Source organism: Leucopleurus acutus (genome assembly GCF_964270905.1).
Source record: "Leucopleurus acutus genome assembly, chromosome: 11".
In the NCBI taxonomy this organism is placed as follows: Eukaryota; Metazoa; Chordata; class Mammalia; order Artiodactyla; family Delphinidae; genus Leucopleurus; species Leucopleurus acutus.
Window position 1 is genome coordinate 67501806 of NC_139152.1, and position 25991 is coordinate 67527796.

A 25991-nucleotide genomic window follows, 5' to 3' on the forward strand; every position below is an offset into this window, starting at 1 on the left:
CCTTAAGCATAACTCCTCACTCCTTAAGTGTGGGCTGCAAGTTGTGACTTTCTTCCAAAGCATACAACGTGGAAAGGGGAAAAGGAGGAACATTACAGTGAAGAAACCTGACAAATACTATCTCAGCCAAGTACTCAAGGTCAATATCTACAGTGATAAATCATATGGATAGTATGTACCCTTCATATGATGTGAGGAATATCATCCTTAATTCTGTAGTCTTCCTCTCAAAGCCCATAGCCCCAGTCTAATTATGAGGAAAACATCTGACAAATCCCAGTGAAGGAACATCCTACACAATGCTTGACCGGTACTCCTCAATACTGTCAAGGTCATCAAAAACAAGGCAAGTCTTGTGAGTCACCTATACTCCAATAAAAAGAAAAAAGAAAAAAAATAAAAGGCGAGTCTGAAAAACTGTCACAACCAATAGGACTAGATACAATGTAGTAAACTGGATGGGATCCTGGAACTGAAAAAGGACATTAGGTAAAAAGTGAGAAAATCCGAATGAAATGTAAACTTTAGCTAATAGTAATATATCATTATTGGTTCATTTACTATAACAAATAACTGTATTGTAAGGTGTTAATAATAGGGGAAACTGGATATAGGGTATATCTAAACTCTGTTATCTTCAAAATATCTTTAAATCTAAAACTTCTAAATTATGTTTATTTTTTTAAAATAATGTGAGCAGAGCTAATGTTTATTGAACCTTTGCTTTGTGCCAAACATTGTGCTAAAAGCTTTGTTTATGTTATCTCACTGAATGCTAAGGATGACTTTATGAAATGAATAGTTATCCTCATTTTATAGGTAAGGAAATTGAGACATAGGTTAAGTGGATTTTTTAAAGCTCAAATCTAGGAAATTGGGGAGGAAGGATTCCAATGCAGTCTGTCTAACTGTAGAGCCAATGCTCCTTTTTGTCATATCCATATAACTTATTAACAGACATTGAGCTCAAGAAGAATGCTTAGCATTTTTCTAAAGCTAGTGTTCATCAGACAAATAAGCCTACAAGGAAGAATAAAGAGAAAACTCTGTGCTTGCCAACAGACAAAATAAATGTACTTCTAAAGCAGATTGAAGAATTGAGGTTTGAAATAAAGGCAGAAGAAACTCAAGGAATGATGAATCTACTGAAGCATTTAAAGAAGAGATGCTTATATGCAGAACTTTGAGTTTTGAAACTTTTGCAGACAGGATGAAGTTGATCAAGCATTTGAAGTGTGTTGAATCATAGGACATATACTAACACAGGGGTCCCCAACCCTCGGGCTGAGGACCGGTATAGGTCTGCAGCCTGTTAGGAACTGGGCCGCACAGCAGGAGGTGAGTGGCGGACGAGCAAGCGAAGCTTCATCTGCCGCTCCCCATCGCTCCCCATCACTCACATTACCACCTAACCCATCGCTCCCATTACCGCCTGAACCATCCACCCCACACCAACCCCCCTCCACATCCATGGAAAAATTGCCTTCCCTGAAACCGGTCCCTGGTGCCAAAAAGGTTGGGGACCGCAGATCTAACACATAAGCTGTATTGGAGTTAAAATGTCAAAAAAATTGTAAGAAAAGTAAGGGAGAAAACCTAAAGCTCCTCAATATGACTGCTCCTTCACTGTCTCTCACCCAGTTTCTCTTTAGGACTGGATATCTCCCTGAACCTAAATGACAGCTCACTGAGCTAAGGCCCTGTTATACAGCTCAACTAATATTAATCCCTTTTTCTGGAGTCTAGGAGGTGGGCAGCAGGGAGCAATGGAATTCATGACCAAAACTCCCAGCTGCCATTCAATGTGCACTTCATCTTGTAAGTTTCCATGTATGTCCTTGCCTAAGTATGATCTACACTCAGGCACTTCCTCAATTCTGATGCCTCCTTTATCTCTAGGATGCTTGCCCTATCTTGGCGCCTACTGGATTTAACACCCAATAATGTCATCTGTAAAATAAGACCATGAATATACATATGTTACAAATTGATATTAGAATTAAAAAACAGTGTCTTCATAAAACTTCCATAGATTCTCTGATCTAATCTTATGAGACACATATTAATATAATTATATCCACCAAACTTTTGGTGTAAGAACAAGGCCATTTATTTTGTTTTGTTTTTTGCACACAGCTTTGCGTATAGTTTTACTAGTTGGATTTCTACCTTAACGTCTGTCCATCAAACATACCTGTAATGCATAGTTTACAGTATCCAGCTTTGGATTACTCAAAGTAAAGCAAAAGACTTCCACTTTTTTTTTTTTAATAGAAAAGTAAAGGTGATGTTCTCACCTTTTTCTTCAAAATTACACAAAAGCAACAAATAAAAAGAGAAATAGAAACACAAACTCCTTTTTGACAAAATCAAAAAGCATATTAAATCTCAAACCATGTACATTATGAAGTACACTGAAGGTAAAGAAGGATGCAGAAAGATGCCAAGAGAAATTGCCCAGGGTTACAGATCACCAACAAAACCAACAATATAGTTCTTTAAAGTAGCATATCCTGAGGAACAAAATCAACAATTCCTAGTTTGGAGCAAATGCAGTTGATGACCAGGGTGGTGCTTCTCGGTTTGACATAAAGGGGAGACAGAATATTGGAGAATCCAAGGAGTCACATTGAAAAATCATGTTTATAGGAAGCAGTATGCTGATGAGGCAGGATTGAAAAAAGATTGTGAGTTCTGAGTTGTCCTGTAACTGCTGATCTCACATGACAGGACAGAAGTGAAGACTAAAGGCTATAATTCAAACACATACACAATTTTTTTGAGATGAGAGTTTTTGCTGGCTTGAAGTGCAGACCTAGATCTAGTCCAATATACTCTACTGCAAAAATTTGGTCCAGGAGGTACTCATTTGATTCAAAGATGGGCAAACTTTTAAAAAGGGTTGGAGAGAAGGCCATAATCTGCTTGGGTTTTATACCAAAGGGGAGATCTTTTCTGGAAAGCTACACTAGAAATTGGATGAGACGAAGCTTTACTTGTCACTGTTACCTACCCTTTTGTATTTTTTGAATTCAAAAGAAATTTCATGTAATAGAAAAAGAATAGGGGCTTTGAAAAAAATATTTAGATATTTTCAAAGAAATCTGAATACACATCCTTTCAGATTTTGGACTCTTTTTATTCAGTCTTTCATTTGTTTTGACCACATATAATTTGAGAGCAATTTCTTCTGGTGACGTTCCTTTATCAGGCCTTTCACAGAGGCATTCAACTTATAGAGAAACAACTTTGCCTTTTGTATTTGTATCTCATTGGTTTTGTAATATTTATTCATGTCATATTATAATATAACTGGAATAACAAGTTTAAGAACAAATACAATTAATTCAGTAGGCATAAAGCTCAACTGGTGGGAACAGAAACATGTAAATGATCTAGAAAGTGGCCTACTAACCACAAAGGTTCAGTGTACTATGGGTGTCATATATTTTAGAGAAAAAAACAGCAATGCTTGTTGATGGATTTGTTAAGTGGATGTTAGAAGAAATTACCTTAAATATGAATATATGTCCTCACTGTATTCCTTTTGCCTTTGAGTTATTCTTTAGGATATATAGTTTTAGATATATCGTTTAAATTTTAACTTTGTTCAAGAACTGTTTATTGAGCTCCTACCTACTGTGCACCCCAAGCATAGAAACAAGTGAAAGTAAGTATTTCATCACTACTTGTTGAAATCAAAGAAAGTTAATAGGCTGTTATTGGTGATTTTACTTAGGATATACTGAATAACCTATATTGGTACAGAAGATTTAAATGAAAGAATTTAGTTATATTGACTTGTTTCATGGATATCCTTAGAGCTCTTCAGACACCTAAGGTTGTTTTAAATTGTTATGTTTGTTTTACTTTAGGGTATGTTTGATTAGAAAAAAATATTTTTAACTGTTATTAAATTTATTATTATTATTTTATCTTGAAGCTGCCAGAAAGAATTATAATGGACTACTATGAGAAGTACAAGCCTAGAATGAATGAGCTGGAGGCTTTTAATATGGTAAATCTCAGAATTAAACATACTAAATTGAATATGTTGCTAGACTTGAGTAGGCTCCTATTAAATTTTTTTATGGGGCCAACCAATCTGTGTTGTTTTTCTCTTAATGTAGAAAAACCGTTTTGGATCATTTCCTATTTTAGAACTATATTAGGTGTCAGTAATGTAATAAAGAGAACACATGGTAGATTTCTCTTAAAGTGTATTATAAATGCATGGAAAGAAGTTTTAGAGTTCTTTGAACACATATTGGTCTCAATGCAGTTATTTCACAAGCATTCCTTTTAATGAATTTCATTCTTAGTACCCCTTTAAAAGCTTTCTATCACATATGTATGATTGCTTTTGGATTCTATCCCAAAGTCACTCAAAGGACATTCTTTTCCTTTTACTATTAAAGAAAAACTTTTGATCTCTGAAGTATTTATTTTCTGAAGATATACAATGAGTATTGGAGATTTGGCCTTATATGAGTTTCTGTAGATACATTTTCTTAAACAAGTGTTAAGCTAGTATTTTTGTTTGTTTTAAAGTACCACTGTCATATCTTATACTTTCTTTTAGTTGAAAGTTGTTCTGGCTCCTTGCATAGAGACATTGATTCTTCTGGATCGGCTTTGCTACCTGAAAGAGCAGGTAAATTAGGTTAATTTTAAATGCATAACAAATATATTTATTAAACCCAGTAATATGGATCTGCTTATAACTAGGATAACATTCTTTCACATAAAACTAGTAAGATAATTTTTCTCATTATATTTTCCAATTCTAAATATTCTTTCCATCTCTTTTGAAACAAAAACATATGTACAACAGATGTTTCCAGCAAAGCTACTATAATAAAGTTTACATTCTTTTAATTTTATGGTAATTACTATACAGTAGACGATGCACACAAACCATCATATATGACATATAGTATAGCTAAAATTAATAAAGGCAAGATGTAAAAGATATCATTTTTATGCTTCATTTTATAAGAATCACCTTTTAATTCACTTTTGAATTTTTGGACATATGCACTCTGCAGTTTAGAAATTTCCTTCTCATCAGTGATAATTGCTTCTGTTTTTTTCACAGTCTTATTTGTTTTATCTTTGTTGAATGACCAAAAAATATGATTTTTTGTTATCTTTGGGAAAAATGTGTTTTTCAGATTCTACTCTATGATCAAAATAATGTTTTTGAGCTCTTTAAAATTAAGCCCATTTGTGGATTCAGCCTTGTTTCCAGTATAAACTCTTTATTTTAATAATTTTGTTTTATCATATGGAGAGCTTTATTTCTTTTCAGCAAACTACTTGGAACAGATGGATTTTAATAATTGGTATTTTTATGGAGAAAGGCAATTTTTAAATATTTACATAATTATGTACTTTCCTAAGCTACTGACTAATTCAAAATCACTGGAATCTTTTGGTTCTCAACTTGTTAGTTCACAGAATCAGCCTTATTTTACTAGGTACTCATCATTTCCCTTTCAAAACAATTTCCAGTGACCTAAATAAAATAGGTAGGCAAAACAGTATGCACCAAGTTTAACAGATTGGTAACGAAATGATAAAAATCATATAATTGTTCATTTTGTTAATATTTTAAATAATATTTTACTATTATAAAAGTAATACACACTTATGTTAGAAAATTTAAAATGAAGAATATATAAAAAATTAAAAGTAACGATTATCTCACCTTTCAGCATTAGCTATTAAATTATTGATATGTTTTTTAGAGCTTCTAATATATGTTTGTTGCATGTATATGTATGAGCATATTATTTCTACTTTAGAATTGGAATAAATTGTAAATGCAGTTTTGCATCTAATTTCTTTCATTTGTTTTATTTAGAATTTTTCCATCTCATTAAATGTACTACAGAAGCTGAATAATGTTTCATCATATAATTTATTTAAGTAATACCCAGTTGTCTCTAGCCACTTTCAGTTTTTCACAATTGCAGCAAGGAGTAGCCTTGTGGTTCACTCTCTATGCATATCTTTATTTCCTCAACATAAAGTCCCGAGGGTGAATTTCTAAGTGTTAATTTTATTCAGCAAAGAATAATTTTCTTTTATATAGTTTGTTTTTCATGTAGTTTTTATATTCCAGTATGTAGTCTAACATCTCTCATTTTTATCTTCAACAAGTAGTTGCCTATTTAAATCACTTACCAATTTGCAGGATGATATTGCGTGGTCTGCACTCGTGAAGTTGTTTGATCCTGTGAAATCTCCCAGATGTTACGCCATTATTGCACTGAAGAAGCAGCAGTGATTCCAATTGAAGCAAGGTATTAGATGTGTCTGTTTGTGGAATCAATTGCTAATTTTGCTTTTCTAAACATTAATGCCATGTTACATAAAGATTTGAAAAAATTGCTATATATTTTAAATAGGCAATAAAACAATAGCTAACAACAGAATGCCTTAATCCAGTTTCCATTGTCAAAGCATACATTAATTTAAAAAGAATCAAGAACTCATGAAAATATTATAAAAGGATTTGACCTACATTTCTGAGTTATTACGTCCATAGGACATTGTAATCTGAGCCTTGTTTCCTGTTCAGTATTTGAGACCCTTGCTATTTGCTGCATATCACATTTTGACTTTTTACCAACTTAAAATCAGATGAAAGGTATAGGTATAGATACAGTAAAACTAGCTGGTCCTGAAGATCATTAGCATTTTCTTTCACATTTTGGAAGGATTTTTCATGTTATCAGGAGAGAAAAAGTCACGCTTAAATAAATACCCAGGAAGCAGGCCAGACCTAAAAAGTGCTTAATATAAAGCATATTTTATACTGTGTTTTAATCTAAATTACATAAGGAAATATTCTGTGTCCTTAAACGAACATGTGTCTTATAATTGGGATATTGACTTTAAGGATTCTTGGGGCTATTTATCTTACTAAAATAAAGGATGGGTTGTCACTTTATGATCATCTGGTACTCTGTAAAAAACCAATCTAGGAGAAGCAGGAGTAAATAAGAGAAGACCCACACTCTGCCCAGTATGGTACAGAGTCCTTTCATTAGCAGAAAACTTGAGGTTTCTAATACACACAGAAGAGATGGACAACTGGGAAAAAGCTTCCTTGATTCTCAGCTAGAGAGTGCATAAAATTCTCCCAGAAGAAGAAGTAACTGCTTTCTTAAATTTTAGATGAGAATAATTTTTTGGTTTGGGTTGTGATACTGAGTTTGTAGCCAGTATATGTGTGAATGATCAGGTGCTTTGTATAGCTAGTACAACACTGGGAAAATTAGCCATTTTTTAAGTTTTTTATGCTGAAAACTTTAAACATGTCCAGAAGTGGAGAGTAGAGTATAATAAATCCCCATGTACTCATCACAAACTCCAGTAATTATAAACATTTTACCAATCTCATTTCATCAGGACACACATGAAAGTGCACACAGACACACATTTGCCACCCATACTCACCTTCCCTGGAGAATTTTAAAGTAAATCTCAAGCAATTTGTTATTTCACATAAATACGTAAATATATATTTCTAAGTTAAGGATTTCTTTCCATAATAATCTATTACTTACCCTCATTCACATTTCCGTGATTAGCTCAAAATGTCTTTTATATCAGTTGGTTCAATTCAGAATCAAAACAGGGTTCACACATTTGCATTTGGTTGATGCGTCTCTTTAGGTTGCTTATTTTATTCTATTTTATTTACTTATATTGTTTGCTATATGAGTATCTAACTCAGGAGCAGAAAACCGTTCCAAGCCTACCTTCTTTCCTTTCATAATTTTAACTTCTATGTAAAATTTTAAACTTTTTTTCTGATGCCCAAATATTTATATAACATTCATTTCTCCTTATAATAAAGAAAAAAAAAAACCTTATATAGGTAAAGCTCTACTTATATGGGTAAAGAGAAGTGAATTACAAATGTTTTAATACCAAGGAAAGTATGTAGTAACTTCCTAGTGTTTCAAAACATTGTCAGAAATTGCATTTACCAATTAGAGCTTTCCATTTTTTATTAATCAGAGACAAATGTGAGATTCCAGCATCTAATCAACATGAGATGATCTGTACAGTCACACTGAGATGATAACATTTCAGCAGAAAGCAAAGAAATACAATATTTTGGTAGGACTTTATACACGTGAATCCCTGTTGCACTGTTTGTAGACTCATCTCATAAAAACCGCTCTTGGAGAACTCGTTTACAAGTTGAATGAAAGAGTGGTGCATTAGCAGGAGCACCAGTTCTGACAATTACCTTCTGGGTGAGTTAAAGCAAGACTCTTAATATCTCAGAGCCTCATTTGTAAAGTAGGGTTTTATGTAATATTTATTTTATAAACATTTATTGAATGCCTACCATGTGTCAGAGATTATGCTAGGTAGGCACTGGCAGTATGGAGGCAAACAAGACATGTCCCTGTCCTCAGAGTTCAGTGAAGAAGACAATAAAATTACTAATTACAGTAATTAGAACTATAATTACTGAACAGGGCTGAGAGGATCAGGGCATAGAATTCTTTAGAGTATCTTTAAATCAGTAGACTTAGGGGGAGGAAGGACTCAGTAATATTAGTACCGTAGTTTAGATTCATGTGACTTAAGTTGTTTTGTGTCCTTGCCTAAGTCACTTAACTATTCGGTGTGCCTCAGTTTTCTTATCTGTAAAAAATAATGTAAGAATAGAATTTACTCATAAGGTTATTAAGAGGATTAACGGACTAAATTTATGTTATTCAACTCCCCCAAAATATCTCCAGCCACCCTGTTAATCAAGCAAAACTAAATTTATTAGAATTCTCTTCAGCAATAGAGGACTTCCCCTTGACAGTCTTGACTGTCTCTGAAGGAGGAAGTCAGGAAAGGATATTTATAAGATTTGGAAGTCTGGGCTCAAGGAGCTTAAGGCAGCTTTTTTAAGGTGGAGAACAGACTGGGATTGGGGAAATTTCATGACGTAAGTTTTATGGTTAGTATCTATAGCAAGGTGAGGGTCTTGAACCAAGTGTTGATAAGTAAACTGTTGTTTGATAAGTGAACTCTCTGCCAAGGAAAGCAGATTGTTTGTCTGAGATAAATTAATATATGGGAATTTCCTGAAACAAACAATGAAGTTATTTATTGGTTTACAGTCTTATCTTTCCTGGGGAAAGTTTTCTTCCAAAAAACAAATAAATCATGTTGAAACAGGTGGTCTCAGTTCTTAGACCCCATAGCTCTGTCACATTGATGCAGGTGGTTGCGGTTCTCCATGTAAAGTACTTAATTCCTGTCACATAATATATAATATAAAAGCAATAGTTGTGTTTTTTAAATGTCCTAGAGGGAGAGAAATGGGAACTTATTTATAAGTTATGACATTGATTTTGTAGGGGAAAAAAATGTGTTCTAGATTCTAATCAGACAACTTACAAATGGATTTTTAGTGTCCCCATTCAAAATTTGAGGAATTGTCCACATTTAAAAGTGGATTTGATTACTGGATGAAGAACATTACTTTATGCTCAGTAGTATGTTTCACAGCAATTTTGCTTGCTGACATAATCTGTCATTTTAAGATTAATATTCATTTTTAGATTAATTTCTAACAGTGATTGCTCCGTATCTATAGGTATAAATGCTGAGACTTATGCAAAAGACCTCCCACACTACATGTATCTGTTGATTGTTCTTTAATTGGCGTTTCTAGCTACTGTGCATAATAATAATTATTATTATTACCCTCTTTAACATGCATAGTTATTCCAAAGTCTTTGTCATGAGGCATGAGGTTTCTTTTTTTCCTGGATGGCTATGAGCTAAATTGACTGCGTTTTTTTAATACATGTTTGTTTGTTTTTTTTAATTGAGATATAGTTGGTTTACATATTGTATAAGTTTCAAGTGTACAACATAGTGATTCACAATTTTTAGAGGTTATACTCCATTTATAGTTTTTATAAAATATTGTCTATATTTCTTGTGCTGTATATCCTTGTAGCTTATCTATTTTTTTTTTGCGGTATGCGGGCCTCTCACTGTTGTGGCCTCTCCCGTTGCGGAGCACAGGCTCCAGACGCACAGGCTCAGCGGCCATGGCTCACGGGCCCAGCCGCTCCGCGGCATGTGGGATCTTCCCGGACTGGGGCACAAACCCGTGTCCCCTGCATCGGCAGGAGGACTCTCAACCACTGCGCCACCAGGAAAGCCCAGCTTATCTATTTTATACATAGTAGTTTGCACCTCTTAATCGCCTACCCCTATCCTGCTCCTTCTTCCTTCCCTCTCCCCACTCACAACCATTAGCTTGTTTTCTATATCTGTGAGTCTGTTTCTTTTTTGTTATTCTAAACAAAATATAAACTAGTGAACAAATATTCACTAGTTTGTTTCATTTTTTAGATTCTACATATAAGTGATAACATATAGTATATGTCTTTCTCTGTCTGACTTATGTCACTAAGCATAATACCCACCAAGTCTATCCATTTTGTTGCAAATGGCAAAATGTCATTCTTTTTGACAGTTGAGTAGTATTCCATTCCATATATGTGTGTGTGTATACACATATATGTATATGAATAGTACATATATAAATAAATATATGAAATTTCCATATGCTCTATTTTTTTCCTTCCAGTTTCATTGAGATATAATTGACATACAGTACTGTTTAAGTTTAAGGTGTACAGCATAATGATTTGACTTACATAGATCATGAAATGTTTATCACAATAAGTTTAGTGAACATCCATCACCTCACGTAGATACAAAATTAAAGAAAGAAAGAAACATTTTCCTCGTGATAAGAACTTTCAGGATTTACTCTCAAAAACTTTCATATATAACATATAGCAATGTTAATTATATTTACGTTGTGCACTATGTTCCCTGTTACTTATTTATCTTATAACTGGGAGTTTGTACCTTTTGACTGCCTTCATCCAATTCCCCCTCACCCCATCCCCCTCCTCTTGTAACCACAAACCTGATCTCTTTTTCTATGAGTTTGTTTGTTTTTATTTGTTTTTAAAGTATAATTTACCTACAGTTAACACTAGGTTAGTTCCTGTTACACAACATAGTGATTTGATATTTCTGTACATTTCCAGATGATCACCATGATGGCTCCAGTTATTATCTGTCACCATACAAAGATAATGCACAGTTATTTTTTTAATTGAAGTATAGTTGATGTACAATGTTGTGTTAATTTCTGCTATACAGCAAAGTGATTCAGTCATATATATATATATATTTCTTTTTTTATCAATATATTCTCTTCCATCATGGTTTATCACATGATATTGAATATAGTTCCCTGTGCTATACAGTAGGACCTTGTTGTTTATCCATTCTATATATAATAGTTTGCATCTGCTAACCCCAAACTCCCAGTTCATCCCTTCCCCACCCCCCCACCCTTGCCAACCACACTGTACATTTAATACCCATGACTCATTTGTTTTGCAGCTGGAATTTTGTACCTCTTAATCTCCCTCACCTATTTCTCTCCCTCCCTGTCCCTCACCCACTCCCCTCTGGCAACCACCTGTTTGTTGTCTGTATCTATGAGTCTGTTTCTGTCTAGTTATGCTTATTCATTTGTTTTGCTTTTTAGATTCCACATATAAGTGAAATCATTCAGTATTTGTATTTCTCTGTCTGACTTACTTCACTTAACATAATATCCGCCAAGTCTATCCATGTTGTTGCAAATGGGAAAATTGTGTTCTTTTTTTATGGCTGAGTAATATTCCATTGTGTGTGTGTGTCACATCTTTCCATTCATCTCATTCATCTACTGAGGAGCACTTAGGTTGCTTCCATATCTTGCATATCTTGGCTATTGTAAATAATGCTGCAGTGAACACAGGGGTGCATTTATCTTTTCAAATTAGTGTTTTTGTTTTCTTCAGATAAATACCCAAGAGTAGAATTGCTGTATCATATGAAGTTCTATTTTTAGTTTTTTAAGGAATGTCCATCTGTTCTCCATAGTGGCTGTGCCAATTTACATCCCCACCAACAGTGCACGAGGGTTCCCATTCCTCCACACCCTCTCCAGCATTTGTTGTGTTCTTTTTGTTGATAGCCATTTCTGACAGGTGTGAGGTGATATCTCATTATGGTTTTGATTTGCATTTCCTTGCTCATTGGTGATGTTGAGCATCTTTTCATGTGCCTTTTGACCATCTGTATGCCTTCTTTGGAAAAATGTCTATTCAGATCCTCTGCCCGTTTTTGATTGGGTTGTTGGGGGGTTTTTTGATGTTGAGTTGTATGAGTTCTTTGTATATTTTGGATATTAACCCCTTATTAGATGTATCATTTGCATATATCTTCTCCCTTCAGTAGGTAACCTTTTCATTTTGTTGTTAGTTTCCTTTGCTGTGCAAAAGCCTTTCCATTTGATGTAGTCCCATTTGTCTATTTTTGCTTTTTTTTGTTTGCTTTGCCCGAGGAGACATATCCATGAAATATTACTAAGATCAGTGTCAAAGAGCTTACTTCCTATGTTTTCTTCTAGAAGTGTTATGGTTTCAGGTTTTACATTTAAGTCTTTAATCCATTTTGAATTTATTTTTGTGCATGGTTTGAGAGAGTAGTCCCTTTTGATTCTTTTGCGTATAACTGTCCAGTTTTCCCAACACTGTTTGTTGAAGAGACTGCCTTTTCCTCATTGTATATTCTTGCCTCCTTTGTTGGAGATTAATTACCCATAAAAGTGTGGGTTCATTTCTGGACTGTCTATTCTGTTCCACTGATCTGTGTGTCTGTTTTTGTGCCAGCACCATACTGTTTTGATTACTGTAGCTTTGTAGTATTTGGAATCAGGGAGCATGATACCCCCAGCTTTGTTGTTCTTTCTCAAGACTGTTTTGGCTTTTCAGGGGCTTTTGTGTTTTCATACAAATTTTAGAATTATTTGTCCAAGTTCTGTGAAAAATGCCATTGGTATTTTGATAAGGTCCCATATGCTTTAAATTTAAGAATTATACATCTAAATACCTTTCGAGTCAAAGAAGAAAGTGGAAATCAGAAAACATTTTGAATAATAATGAAAATAATTGAATTAAATTATAATTTTTCATTACAGATCATTGTAATTTTCATTACAAATTAGACATCAAAACTTGTAAGATGAGCTAAACCATGATATAAGGAAATATTAGCTGTGAACATATAATAGCAAAGAAAAAGACCAAAAATCAAAAGATTAGTAGTTAGTGGAAGGAAAACACACAGAGAGATAATTAACACCTCTAAAAGTTGGTTCTTAGATAACTAATGAAATTGACACAGCTCTGAAAGAGTAATCATTTAAAAAAAATAAAACAGTTAAATAACTAAGGAATATAAAAGGGAACATCACTATAGATCCTACAAAAATTAGAATGGTAATAAGAATATTATGAACAGCTTTATACTGATAAATTTGAACATTTGTGTAAAAAGGAAATTTTTCTCAAAGAAATGCAATATGCTAAAATTGCCAAAAGAAGAAAAATAAAACATAAATAATCATATAACTGTTATATTGAATCTGTAATTAATCCTCTATTAATTTCCTACATCTCAATAAAAGTACTTTGTGGATGTTAAATGTAATTCAGTTACCTACTATCTTGTTAGTTCGCAACTATGCGACTATAACACTTAAGGTTGGGGAGAAAGATTTAAAAGCTGTTGATAGTTCCTAATCTTCAGGAGTTCATAATCTAGTCATTGAAACACATATGAGAGGCATATGGAAGAGTTAAGAGTTAGATAATGACATTTGGGAGGAGAAGAAGAAAGTGTCTACATAAACACACAATGCTTTACCATGAACTATGTCCTAGATTGTTGACTTCTGTCCCATTCTTCCCCTTAATTATAGTTTCCTTTGGGTTGTTTCTAAATGTGGTCAGTAGAATGGCTTATTTTCGTGGAGGAGAGGACTGTTTAAGAAATAATCTGTTATGTGCTCTGGTTAACGTGTGACCAAAGGAACTGAAAGTCTCCAAACCTTCCCAGATGATTTGTACTTGGCCAGTGATACTACTGGCTACATGTATGGGAATTTATTAGTTGATGTATTTATCTCAGTGGATTTCCTCATTAAGTTTGCAGATGTTTTTTCAATGAAAGACCTTTTTTTTTTTAATTGTACTGTTTTTATCAGAATTTTCCAATGAACAATCCAGAATAAGAAAGTTAACACATTTCAGCACAGAACAGAGTAGCGTGTATTTAAAATTCATGGGAGGAAAAGCCTTTAATTTGTACTCAGACAGTTATGATTGAACATGTTGGATTTTAGAAAAATAGAGGCAGTATGGAAATTCCAACCTGAAATTCAACACATTGCTTTCCATTTAGTCAACATGGAGTTTGGTGTGCATCAGTTAATCATGTTGAACTAAATGCACATGTATTCAGAGTTAGCTGCCCTCTCAGGAAAGAATCCACTCTTCTAATACTGCCACAACTCTTTTAAGAAAATTAGTGATGGTAGTTTTCCATCGAGTAAACTATACTCAAATAATGTGTTTCAAGGAAAGATAAAACAATTCCAGATCCATTTGACTATGACAACAGACATCTCTGGTGCTCTGGTGACTTCAGACTATTTCCAATTTTAGTAGACAATATAACTGTGCAGGTAAACCTCTGTGAATAAAGGCATAAGGGACAGATTTTTTAATCATAAAGAAAAAATGTTAGTGCTCTATTTCCACTTTAATCCAAAAGGAAAGGAACTAAAAATAAAATTGAAGGCAAAGGAGAGGGTTCACTTTTAATGTATAGGATGTTGACCAGTTTTTTATGTATGTAAACAATGCCTTTAAAGGCTCCACATTTACATTCATGTTACCAGCTTGTACTATGTTTGGGAAGTCATCCCTTCACAGCAGGCTTTACTGTACTGAAGAGTGATATTTAGTAGTTTTGAGGATCGGCATTTACAGTGTAAGAACTGAAAGCTTTTGCAAGGTAAATGATTTTCTTGGATAACTTTTCTCTAATTAATAGCAAATACTGTCCGTTTCTCTTGAAAATAAACATCTGAATTTTTAAAAGTATGCTTCATATTTTAGATCTCTAGCGCAGTTTTTTTTGTGGTTTTTTTTGTTTTTTTTGCGGTACGCAGGGCTCTCACTGTTGTGGTCTCTCCCGTTGTGGAGCACAGGCTCTGGACGCGCAGGCTCAGCAGCCATGGCTCACGGGCCTAGCCGCTCTGCGGCATGTGGGATCTTCCTGGACTGTGGTACGAACCCGTGACCCCTGCATCGGCAGGTGGACTCTCAACCACTGCGCCACCAGGGAAGCCCTCTAGCGCAGTTTTAATATACGCTTTTGTTAATGAGATTCTTGGTAATGTGTTTTCATTCTAATAAATTGGTTGCAGATGCTTAGAGAAGAAAGGATTTCATTAAAATTGCTGCTGTTAATAGCATACCTGCTACCTTTAAGATTAATGAAACAATAGTAAATTCAACCAATATCTCCTTACTGTTCTATTATTATGAAAATTAAAACTTTATATCTCTTGGAGCTTTTTTTAGTTAATAAATAAAGCAGTGTTACAGAGCTTCTGAAGGTCATAGTAGCCTGGTGGAGTTACATCAAATACACATTTAATTTATGTCTTGATTTTTAGATTCTAAACTGTCTACAAGATGCAAATGCATAAGAAGGGTAGGATAGCTGTTTGTCAGGGCCAAAATAGAAATGCCATCTAGGAAACAGAAGACGAAATCTCTCTGACTTTTCCAAAAACAGAGTATATGTGTTTCTGATCAAGTAAGACATATAAAGTCTAACAAAACTTTATTGAACATCTATAAACTGGTGTTTTCACACTTAACCTCAATTCTCAGAACAACAAATTAATTCAATAGCGTGTATTAGGGATATAGATGTTAGTATCAAAACAGTAATATACACCCAAGGAGCAAGCAGTAATACTTGAGAACAGTTCACCCATTTTTCATTCACTCTAGGGTTTAATTATTATCTTGAAAGCATAATGATTTCAGTGCCCAGTGTCTGCTTACAGACTTCCTTTTTGTTCTTTCCTTTTGTCTAACCCTGTGATCTCCAGACTTTGGTGGCCAAAGAATTAAGGTGTATAGTACTATATTCAAAACTAAACAAATAACCATGTAAATGTATTTTCTATAAAAATGTGTTACAGGAAACACATTTAAGAGATCTTTCAGCTCACTGTCATAGACTTAAGAAAAAAAGATTCAATGATAAGAATCCCATTGACATTCCAAATAATGTATTTTGTTTTTACTACTTTGGATAATAGATTCATACTTGGCTTTTATTGTCTTGTAAGTATATGCTAAGTTAAAATCAGAACTTTGCAATTTAAAGTTAAAAGTGGCAGCCCGAGGCCACTTTTGAAAGAATTGAACACCAATGATAGTGGTTAGTTTGTTTTGTTTTGTTTTTATATCTTTATTGGAGTATAATTGCTTTACAATGTTGTGTTAGTTTCTGCTGTACAACAAAGTGAATCAGCTATATGTATACATATATCCCCATATCCCCTCCCTCTTGCGTCTCCCTCCCACCCTCCCTATCCCACCCCTCTAGGTGGTCACAAAGCACGGAGCTGATCTCCCTGTGCTATGCAGCAGCTTCCCACTAGCCATCCATTTTACATTTGGTAGTGTATACATGTCAATGCTACTCTCTCACTTCGTCCCAGCTTCCCCTTCCCCACCCCGTGTCCTCAAGTCCATTCTCTATGCCTGTGTATGTATTCCTGCCCTGACACTAGGTTCATCAGTACCATTTTTTTAGATTCCATATATGTGTGTTAGCATCTGGTATTTGTTTTTCTCTTTCTGATTTACTTTACTCTGTATGACAGACTCTAGGTCCATCTGCCTCATTACAAATAACTCAATTTCGTTCCTTTTTATGGCTGAGTAATATTCCATTGTATATATATGCCATTGTATATATATATGCCAGATAGTGCTTAGTTTTAACTTACTTGGGAAGATCAGTGAAAACCAAGAAGCTTCCTGCCCATGATATTAATTTTAATTTTAAAATAAATCTTGGGACTTCCCTGGTGGCGCAGTGGTTAAGAATCCACCTGCCAATGCAGGGGACTCAGGTTCGAGCCCTGGTCCGGGAAGATCCCACATGCCGTGGAGCAACTAAGCCCATGCGCCACAACTACTGAGCCTGCGCTCTAGAGCCCGCGAGCCACAACTACTGAAGCCCATGTGCCTAGAGCCCGTGCTCTGCAACAAAGAGAAGCCACCGCAATGAGAAGCCCGCACACTGCAACAAAGAGTAGCCCCCGCTCGCTGCAATTAGACAAAGCCCACGCACAGCAATGAAGACCCAACACAGCCAAAATAAATAAATAAATAAAATAAAAAATAAAAAAAAATTTTAAATAAATCTTAAGATAATTACTAAAAATAAACCTAAAGATAATTGCCAATTATTAAATACCAACTACTTTGACATTTTATATATCATATATACAAGGGCCACCCCAGAAGAATCAGAGAGGGGGTTTTATAAAGAGGCCTGTAAATGAAATTTGAAAATTCCAAAGGAAATTTTCAAAACAGCGAACTAAATAGATGACCACACATCATAATGTTAGGACAATGACATTCCAGAAAGCTGGTGGGCATATAGCAATGCTTAAAACTTCAACATATGAGTTACAGAGTATATTTCCTAGTTACCAGTACTGATCTTTCTGGACACCAGAGTGATAAGCTCAAATTGTAAGAAATTATTCCAGTATGTAATAACACTTCTTTTTACATTGAAGTCCACGCCAGTGGCATGCTTCCTTGTCCAAAGATTAGCTTCCAGTCGTAGAAATAATATGGGAAGCAAAGATTAAGCAGGAGATTCCCTGCATCACCTTTTTTTCCTCAAGTAAGCTGAGCTTAGAGTTGTATTACGCAAAATTGCACTCTGCAGACCAACAGCATCAGCATCACCTGAGAACTTGTTAAAAATGCAGAATCTCAGTCCCTACCCCAAACCTACTCAGTCAGAATAGGTATTTTAAGAGACCCCCAAGTGCTTAACATTTGAGAAGACAGCCTCTTTAAGGCTCCTCTGAGAGAGTTTTGTGCCCAAGAACACAGAAGACCCTGCCAGGCCCCTTAGTATCTGCTGCATTCCCAGGTTAGGGAGCATGCAAATCCCGAGGGTGCTCACTCACAGCCCTGCCCTAAATGGACCACATCTTGCCTCATGCTCGAGAGGTCTGTACCTAAGAATATTAGACCTCCCTCTCTTCAGTCACTGCCGAAGAATAAATACAAAGGAGACCAGAATTTCACAAATTCCTTCTGCCTTCAGCTGACATTTTTTAACAGGCATTACTGCAACAGGACTTGTTAATAAATTTGGGGATTGAATTGTGGGGTTTTTTGCAGCCATTTCTCACAACTGACTAAGGCTATGTCTTTTCAATATAATGTAAAAGATTTAGTTTGTAAGTAAAATTTAAGAATGTGAAAATGTTCTGTATTATCTGTATATTTACCATAAAACTCTAACATATATATGAATTAGGAACAACTCTTCAAAAGGCCTTCATATCTTTTGGTAGATGCTCCACATTTTATTCCGTTTATCTTTTTTTTTCTGTTTATCTTTTTCTGTTTATCTCTGATTATGGTATCTTTCACCCATGCGATCTTTTCATATTAATAAAGATAGCAGACCAGTTGGCATTGGAATTTTCATAGAATTTATTTTAAAAATCAAGATACAGTGAATCTATTGAGGCAAACAAATCAGGTTCCTGGGCTAAACCTCAAATTGAGTTAACATACAAGCTGTCATTTTTACAAATCCATGAAAAATAAATGAGGAATTTGGCTCTCGAATAATATGATCATGCTATTTAAAACTCTTTACTTTCTCTTTTGGTTTAAAAAAAAAATGAAGAAAGTATAGTTAAATTACTCACATTCCCACCACCAAGTAGTTATTTTCAGTCGGTCCAAATGCATTTATTGTTTATATCTGCCTTAACAATCAACATACCATTTATATTCTGCCTCTTTTACTTAATATTATGTAAGAAACATTTCCCCATAATTCTATACTGCCTTCATCGTGATCATTTTTAATGACTTAAGAGTCCATCCTAATGACATATACTCTATTTACCCATTATTTTATTGTTGGACCTTCCAACCTCTTGCTATTGTGCCTAAGACTGTTGTGAATACATTTGAGCATATGACATTCTCTTCTTCAGTCATTTACACTGTATGACTACATTCCCAGAAGGATAATTGCTAGTTAAAGGTTGATAATACTATTAAGTGTATCATACACATTAACTATTTAGGAACTCTGCTTTTTTCAATCCAGGGCCAAATTTGGATTTAGTTCTTTTCATAAAAGCTTCCAGCTTGGGAAATCATTGATGGTTAAACACAGAATCCACAGACAGCTTCAATAACAATGAACTGCAAACCCTGAATAGGCTCCTGCCTAGATATTTGTACATAAAATATAAGGAAACATAGGCAAGCAATCTACTAATGACTAGACAGAAATCAGTTCAGATAACTGAGGTCTACATAAGTGTGCCAATAAATTAAATTCAAAGATACCCTCCAAAACTGCACAAATGACCATTCACCAAATATAAGAATAAACACCGGGCTTCCCTGGTGGCGCAGTGGTTGAGAGTCCGCCTGCTGATGCAGGGGACACAGGTTCGTGCCCCAGTCCGGGAAGATCCCACATGCCGCAGAGCGCCTGGGCCCGTGAGCCATGGTCGCTGAGCCTGTGCGTCCGGAGCCTGTGCTCCACAATGGGAGAAGCCACAACAGTGAGAGGCCCGTGTACCACAAAAAAAAAAAGAAAAGAAAAGAAAAGAATAAATACAAAGAACTTTTCTATGTGCCCCATTTGATTTTTTAAAAAATAATAATAACCTACAATTTAATCTTTCTTGTAACCTCTGTTTTTGTCTTCCCCAAAGAATCCACCTCCAGTCTAGTAAATGCTAAAAGCACATAGTTTAACTGAAATTATGAGCAGCCACAGAAGGCCAATTTAAACAGATGTCATAATAAAAACAAATTTTACCCCACTTACATGTATTAGTTAATAGATGTCAAAATGGCCAGCTTGACAGGAAGAGAAGAAGGAGCCACTTCAGTTACAGATTTCATGAAACCCCCCAAGTAGTTCCTGTTATATGCAGTCCAAAGGTGTTGCATAAGCCCCTTTCTGGCAAGTAGGGATACATCATCAATTTCTTTGACAGTTTTGGAAGTCTACTATTCAAATTGCTCTTTCACCATTGCAGCCTCCATGGAAGCTTCCAATATGTTAACATAATTCCAGATTCACTATTCTCAAGTGTGTTGGCATCTGAGAGCTCTCTGAAGGAGTCTCCTTGAGTAGCCAGATCTGCTTTTAAAATTTTAGAGGTTACTCCAACTTTATATTTCTCTTATATACCTAAGTACCATTATACAGAGTGTCCTTGGCAACTACTCAAATTTTAAAAGGTTTTTTAAACTCCAAATGACATGATGGATTATAATAATAATGCCAACTAAATATTTATTGAGTGCCTACTCTATGCTAGGTGCTGTTCTAAGCACTTTGTATTTATTAACTTACTTTATAATCTTTATAGCAATCCTAAGAGGAAGGGAGTGTATTATTTCTGCTGCTTTACTGAAGGGAAAATTGAAATACAGAAAGGTCCAGCAACTTGCTCCGAGTTGGAGGAGGCATGGGAATGGTAAAGTCAAGATTCACATTCAGGCATCTGGCTTCAGAGTCTAACTGCTTAGCCACTACAGATGCTGTCTTACTTCTTGATTATTTGAGGGTCTTCTGTGTTGGTCTTAATGATTTGGTTTCCTCTTGAGACAGTCAAGATATTGGTGGATGCATAATCCTATAAACTTCAAGTAATTGATGATTTCTTGGTTGTCCTGCCCCTAAAGGACAGGTCTCATAATCTACCAGTCAGATGGAACTGTTTTTGCAAATGGCAGGAAAAATATTTGTTTTTTTCTGAGACACCTAAAAAGAGTTTCATTATTAAGATGAAGGGAAATATGTGTACAACTAAAATCATAGGTAAAGTGTTCTTGAATTTTCTGCTCCAAATAGTAATAGATATTTGCTTTATTTTTTTATATTGGAAAATTAAAGCTGAGAGTTAAAATCACTTTTTCCAAAATCATCTAACTAAAACTGCGAGGTACTAAAACTCAAAATAAATGACAATTATAGACAATATTCAGGAAGGCCACTCAGTGACATGTCTGGAACAAGACAGACAAGCCCATTCTCAACATCTCTCTTCTGGCTAACATGTAATTCCAACTTCATAGCAGTGACTACTCTCAACCCACTTTAATCCTCCTGCCTTCTATGTTAAAAAAAGAATAAGTAAGACCAGTTATTGAATTTCCCTAGCTTTTTGACAACCTCCAATTCAAAACTGGACCTCATGTTTTTAAATCCTTCCTACAACCATGCATTACAAGCCCAAATCCTATAAGAAGTTCCTAAAAACTCTCTCTTACTGAGACAACCCCCCATTCTCCTGGAGTGCATGCCCCCCGGCTGCGGTCAGCGAAATAAATCTAGTTCGGACTACAGTTTTGTTCTTAGTGCCCTTTGGTTGATGGGCTATAAAAGTTTCTAGATTGTTTCTCTAGGTGGAAGGTGGTGCTAAAGCACACTGAAGAGCAATATTGGGGAGAAAACTAAAAATTCCATTTCAGATATGTTGAGTGCAGGATACTTTTGAGAAATTCAAGGAATATTAAAGAAACACGGGTCTAAAAGGGTCTGTAGAACAAAGGGAAAGCATGGATACAAATGTAGAAGTTATCAACGTATAGATGGAAATTGAAGCTAGAACATGGATGAGATCACTCAGTGCAAAAAGCCTAAGGAGAAAAGAATGGAGAAACTAAAACTCCAATATGAAGTTTCTGTAGAGAAGTGTGAACAACAAACGCGGCTGCGAAAGCACATCCAGAGATAAAGCAGAAGGACCAGGAGCAGATCATCATGTGAATCAAGGAAGAGGATATCTCAAGGCCTATGGAGTAACCAATGGTTGGAAGCATTTGAAAGATCCAGTAAGAAGAGAACGGGGAAATTCCCACTGAAGTCCGTCATTGACATTTTTTGTGAAAGATTTTTCAGAATTTTGATGGAAGCAGAAGCCAGAATAAATGGCCGTGGGATAAGTATGAGGTAAGCTAAGTGAAGGAAGAAAGAAGGGTCTTCCAGGAGGAGGGACAGAGTGATAGTGCTGTAAATAGTGGTTAAAAGAATGGGTTCTAGAGAGAGACTGATCAGAGTTCAAATCCCAGTTGTGTCCCTCGCTAGCTGTGTGACCTTAGTTAGGTTAGTTAACTTATTTGTGCTTCAGTTTTTCCATCTGTCAACTGGGGGAAAAACAGTAACCACGTGCAGTTATGAGCAGAAAGAGATCAAGTAATAGAGATCCTTGTATATAGTAACGTCTCAATAAGGACAAGCAACAATTATTGCAAAAACATGAGAGAGCGTGACTCCATTAGAGGCTTGAAAGTTGTTTAATGTGAATGGTGAGTATGGAGATAAGACCAGACAGGTTGACAGGGTCCTAGGCCTGGAAGCCGTGAATGACATGCCAAAGAGATACATTTCCTCTCAAGGCATAAAGGGTTCATTGAGGGAGTTTAGGAAGAGAGTGATGTGATTATAGTTCTAGTTTAGAAAAATCGCTCTGCTATATACCTACAGGATGGATTGGAGTAGAATCAAGCTGAAGGCTAGGGCAGCAGTTAGGACCCCATTTCAAAAACCTAAATGAAAAGAGATAATGCCTTGATTAGGGCAGCGGAAGTAGAAATGGAAAAGAAAAAAGTTAAATCAAGGAGGTAAAATTATCATGACTTGGTTACTGATCCTATATTGTAGGTGAGACAGAATGAAGTCTAGGATGCTCACTCTTCACCTCCCCTCAAGTTTCTAGCCTGGGTGACTAGCTAAGTAGCACAGCCATTTACTGAGGAAGAAAGTCTAAGAAGGAACAAAGGTCTAAGGGGTTGCTTATTGTTCAATTTTGGATATGCTGTGTCTGATAATACCCACATGTTGAAGATATCCAATATGCAACCTGGAACCCATAGGAAACTTTGAGCTGAAGATCTATTAATGGTTGTTTAAATCATGACCGTTCAAGGGGTTACTGAGGAAGAATATCTAGAAAGAGAAGAGTATTGAAAAAAATGTCATTCAGAGAGATTATCTAGGAAAATAACATTAGTTGACAACAGACAAATGCTAAATCTTCTTGGGAATTTCTTAGAAGACAAATGATGGCAACTGCTATAGCCAGCTAACATCCAGCTTTTATTCAACAGTGGAGAATTTACGATGAGACGGGGAGTGGGGACCAGGGGGAAGGCTAACCCCTCTCTCCTCCACTCAGCCTCCCAGCCTCTCCTCACGGTCCATGTGATGTGAGAAAATAAGCATCCGGCACTGGAGAGATTGGCAAGTGGTTCCTTGAGAGTTAACCAAGCTTCAGGGTGGTAGGTGTTTGGTGAATAAGGTGATAGTATAGGGTTGTTGGTTTTCTCTAAATAAGGATTTCCAGAAGCCCTCGGTGGAAAGGACCACAACAATGGGAGAATGAGTGAGAAGGGGGAAGAACACAGTAGGTTACATGTAAGAGCATGAGCGGACAAGATGATGGGTGGTGCATGTGTTTTGTCCACTCAGGAAGGATGGCCAGGTGAAGGCATGTAGTCCAAGCTTGTGGTATTTCAAACAGAGGCCATGAGAGGCTTCCGATGGTCACTTTCTGTCTCTGCGCATGGTAATTACCTCATCCCAGGCAGTAGATGTTGCACACCAGCCCAAGTCAAACCCTTTGCCTTAACTTTTTGCCTGGTGAGCTCTGCTCACGTTTCACAACCCATCTGAAATATCACCTTCTCGGGAAAAACCAGGACTCTCATTGAGCACATAATGGATATTGGCAGGATATTAAGCAGTTAGTGGGAAAATGATCACACTGAAACAATAATAATAATAACATTGAGCCTTGAGTTGGGAAGCCTATGTTCTCTTCCTGGTTTTGCCACCAAGTATGTGACCCTGGGCAAGTCACTTCACCTCTTCGGGTCTCAGTTCCTTTATTTACATAATGAGAGAGTTTATATAATGAGAGTCAATGAGAGAATTTACATAATGAGAGTCAATGAGTTCTATGATATTTTATAAGTAGCTCATGACACCATGGCCATCGCTAGGTTGAGGGGCAGAATGCAGACTGAGTGGGCTGCCCCAGAATGCTGGTAGGGCTGACAGAAACCCCTGCTAATAGATCAGCATTACAGATCATTCCAAAGAAAGCTATACCATAAAGCAAGCCTACTAGCAGCCTGGCTTTCCTTGGTGTGCTGCCCTCAACAGCAGAGCCTGCTCAGTCTTAAAGGACCAGGACAGTTACCCTACTTTGGATTCTCTATGGGATCTGTTTAGGTTATCTCAGAATCTGCAGGATCATTCAATTATCAGTTAACTCTTAGGGAGGAGAGAAGTGAAGGAGTGAAGGGAGTGAAGGGGGAAAGACTTTGCGGAGTGGACTTCAGTGCCCTTTGCCAACCTCTTACCTTTCCTACAATTTACCCACATCACTTCTCCTTCCCTCCCTCCCTCCCACGGTCTTATTCAAAGGGATCCCTTCTCCTTTTTCTAAGGCTAGTTCTGTTATCTGTGTTCATAGGTCCAAACCTACTGCTCTAGTACAGAACAAGGGCAAATAACTAAATAATAATCATATGTTTGAGAAGGAAAAGAAAGGACAACCACCACTAGACTCTGTCCTGTATCAACATCACCGCCCTTCCTTTATATTATAAAGTTTGAGGTAAAGATCCTGATTAAGGGGAAGCCACAGCTCTATGTCTCCAGTTCCTTCCCTCATTCACTGCCAACTCACAGCAACCAGATCCCTCCCCCAATCCCAGCAACTGGCAACCACATCACCAGATGCACAGGATACTTTCTTGACTATACTACCTTGTCTGCCATTGTTAGGGAACCCCTTCCGTAAACTTTCTAAAACTACAGATATCATTCAGCCTAAGTAACCACATTTTTTTTCTCTTTGCCCATATCTCCTGTCAAAGGGGTGAACACAGACAGCCATGTTTTATACCCAAGACTCTCAGGACCGCAGGTGATGGGAGCATGAGTACACACCTGGTCAAGGCAACCTAGATCCTTGATGTGACCTGAAGAAAGGTTAGACCTATCAGATCCTCCCTTTCTCAGGAGTTTGAAATAGACAAAAGTATGGGGTGGAAGTTGAAAAGTCATGGTATATAAAGAGATTCTAGGGGCAGTGTTTGACCATGTGAAGCCAAAGTTATGAGGGTCAGAAACTGAATGAGCAGAGAAAGAGGTCATTAGAGAGAAGAGATAAAGCCGATACACAGAAACAGGAAGGCCATAAGATTCAGGGAGATGGAGAGAACATCTGACCCCCAAGAGTTGCTTCCCAGAAGCCAAAAGAGCCACTGCTCCTAGACTGTTCTCCTTCCACTATCTGTTCTCTCTCTGCCTTCTTTGAAGCCTCTTCTCTATTTGTGCTTTAACTATTAGTCTTTTCCATTGAAGGCTCTGTCCTTGGGCCTTTTTCATTCTACACACTTTCCGTGGGACATGGTCCTGGCTTCCAAAAGGACCTGTATCTGATGATGCTCAGATCTGAATTTCTAGGCTACCTCTCTAGGCTACCTCTCTCTCCTGAGCTCTAGACCTGTTTATTCATCTGCCTGATGGACACTGCCACTCCCATGGGCATTCCACCAGCACTTCAAAATCAACATGTCTAAAATTAAACTTCCGGTCAAACCTACTCTTCCTCTAATACTCCTTTTCAGTGAAGTAAACTTTCAGCTGAAAACTATAACCACCCTAGTGGTTATAGTTTATATATATATATATATATA

The 25991-nt window shown here is 36.2% G+C and overlaps 1 protein-coding gene across 8 annotated transcripts in view; it reads left to right on the forward strand.

Moving 5' to 3' along the window:
- Positions 1-25192, forward strand: part of METTL25 (methyltransferase like 25) — a 118338-nt gene extending 93146 nt beyond the window's left edge. For 6 of the 8 annotated variants that reach the window (XM_082850904.1, XM_082850908.1, XM_082850906.1 and 3 more), the window contains 3 exons: positions 3944-4018; positions 4583-4654; positions 6200-7180. In XM_082850904.1, the coding sequence (XP_082707030.1) occupies positions 3944-4018; positions 4583-4654; positions 6200-6292 (240 nt within the window). In that variant the 3' untranslated portion in view covers positions 6293-7180. Of the gene's footprint in view, positions 1-3943; positions 4386-4582; positions 4655-6199; positions 7181-25166 lie in introns of those variants that run through there. The other 2 variants (XM_082850905.1, XM_082850903.1) reach the window with 2 other exon arrangements.
- The last annotated feature ends 799 nt before the right edge of the window (positions 25193-25991 follow it).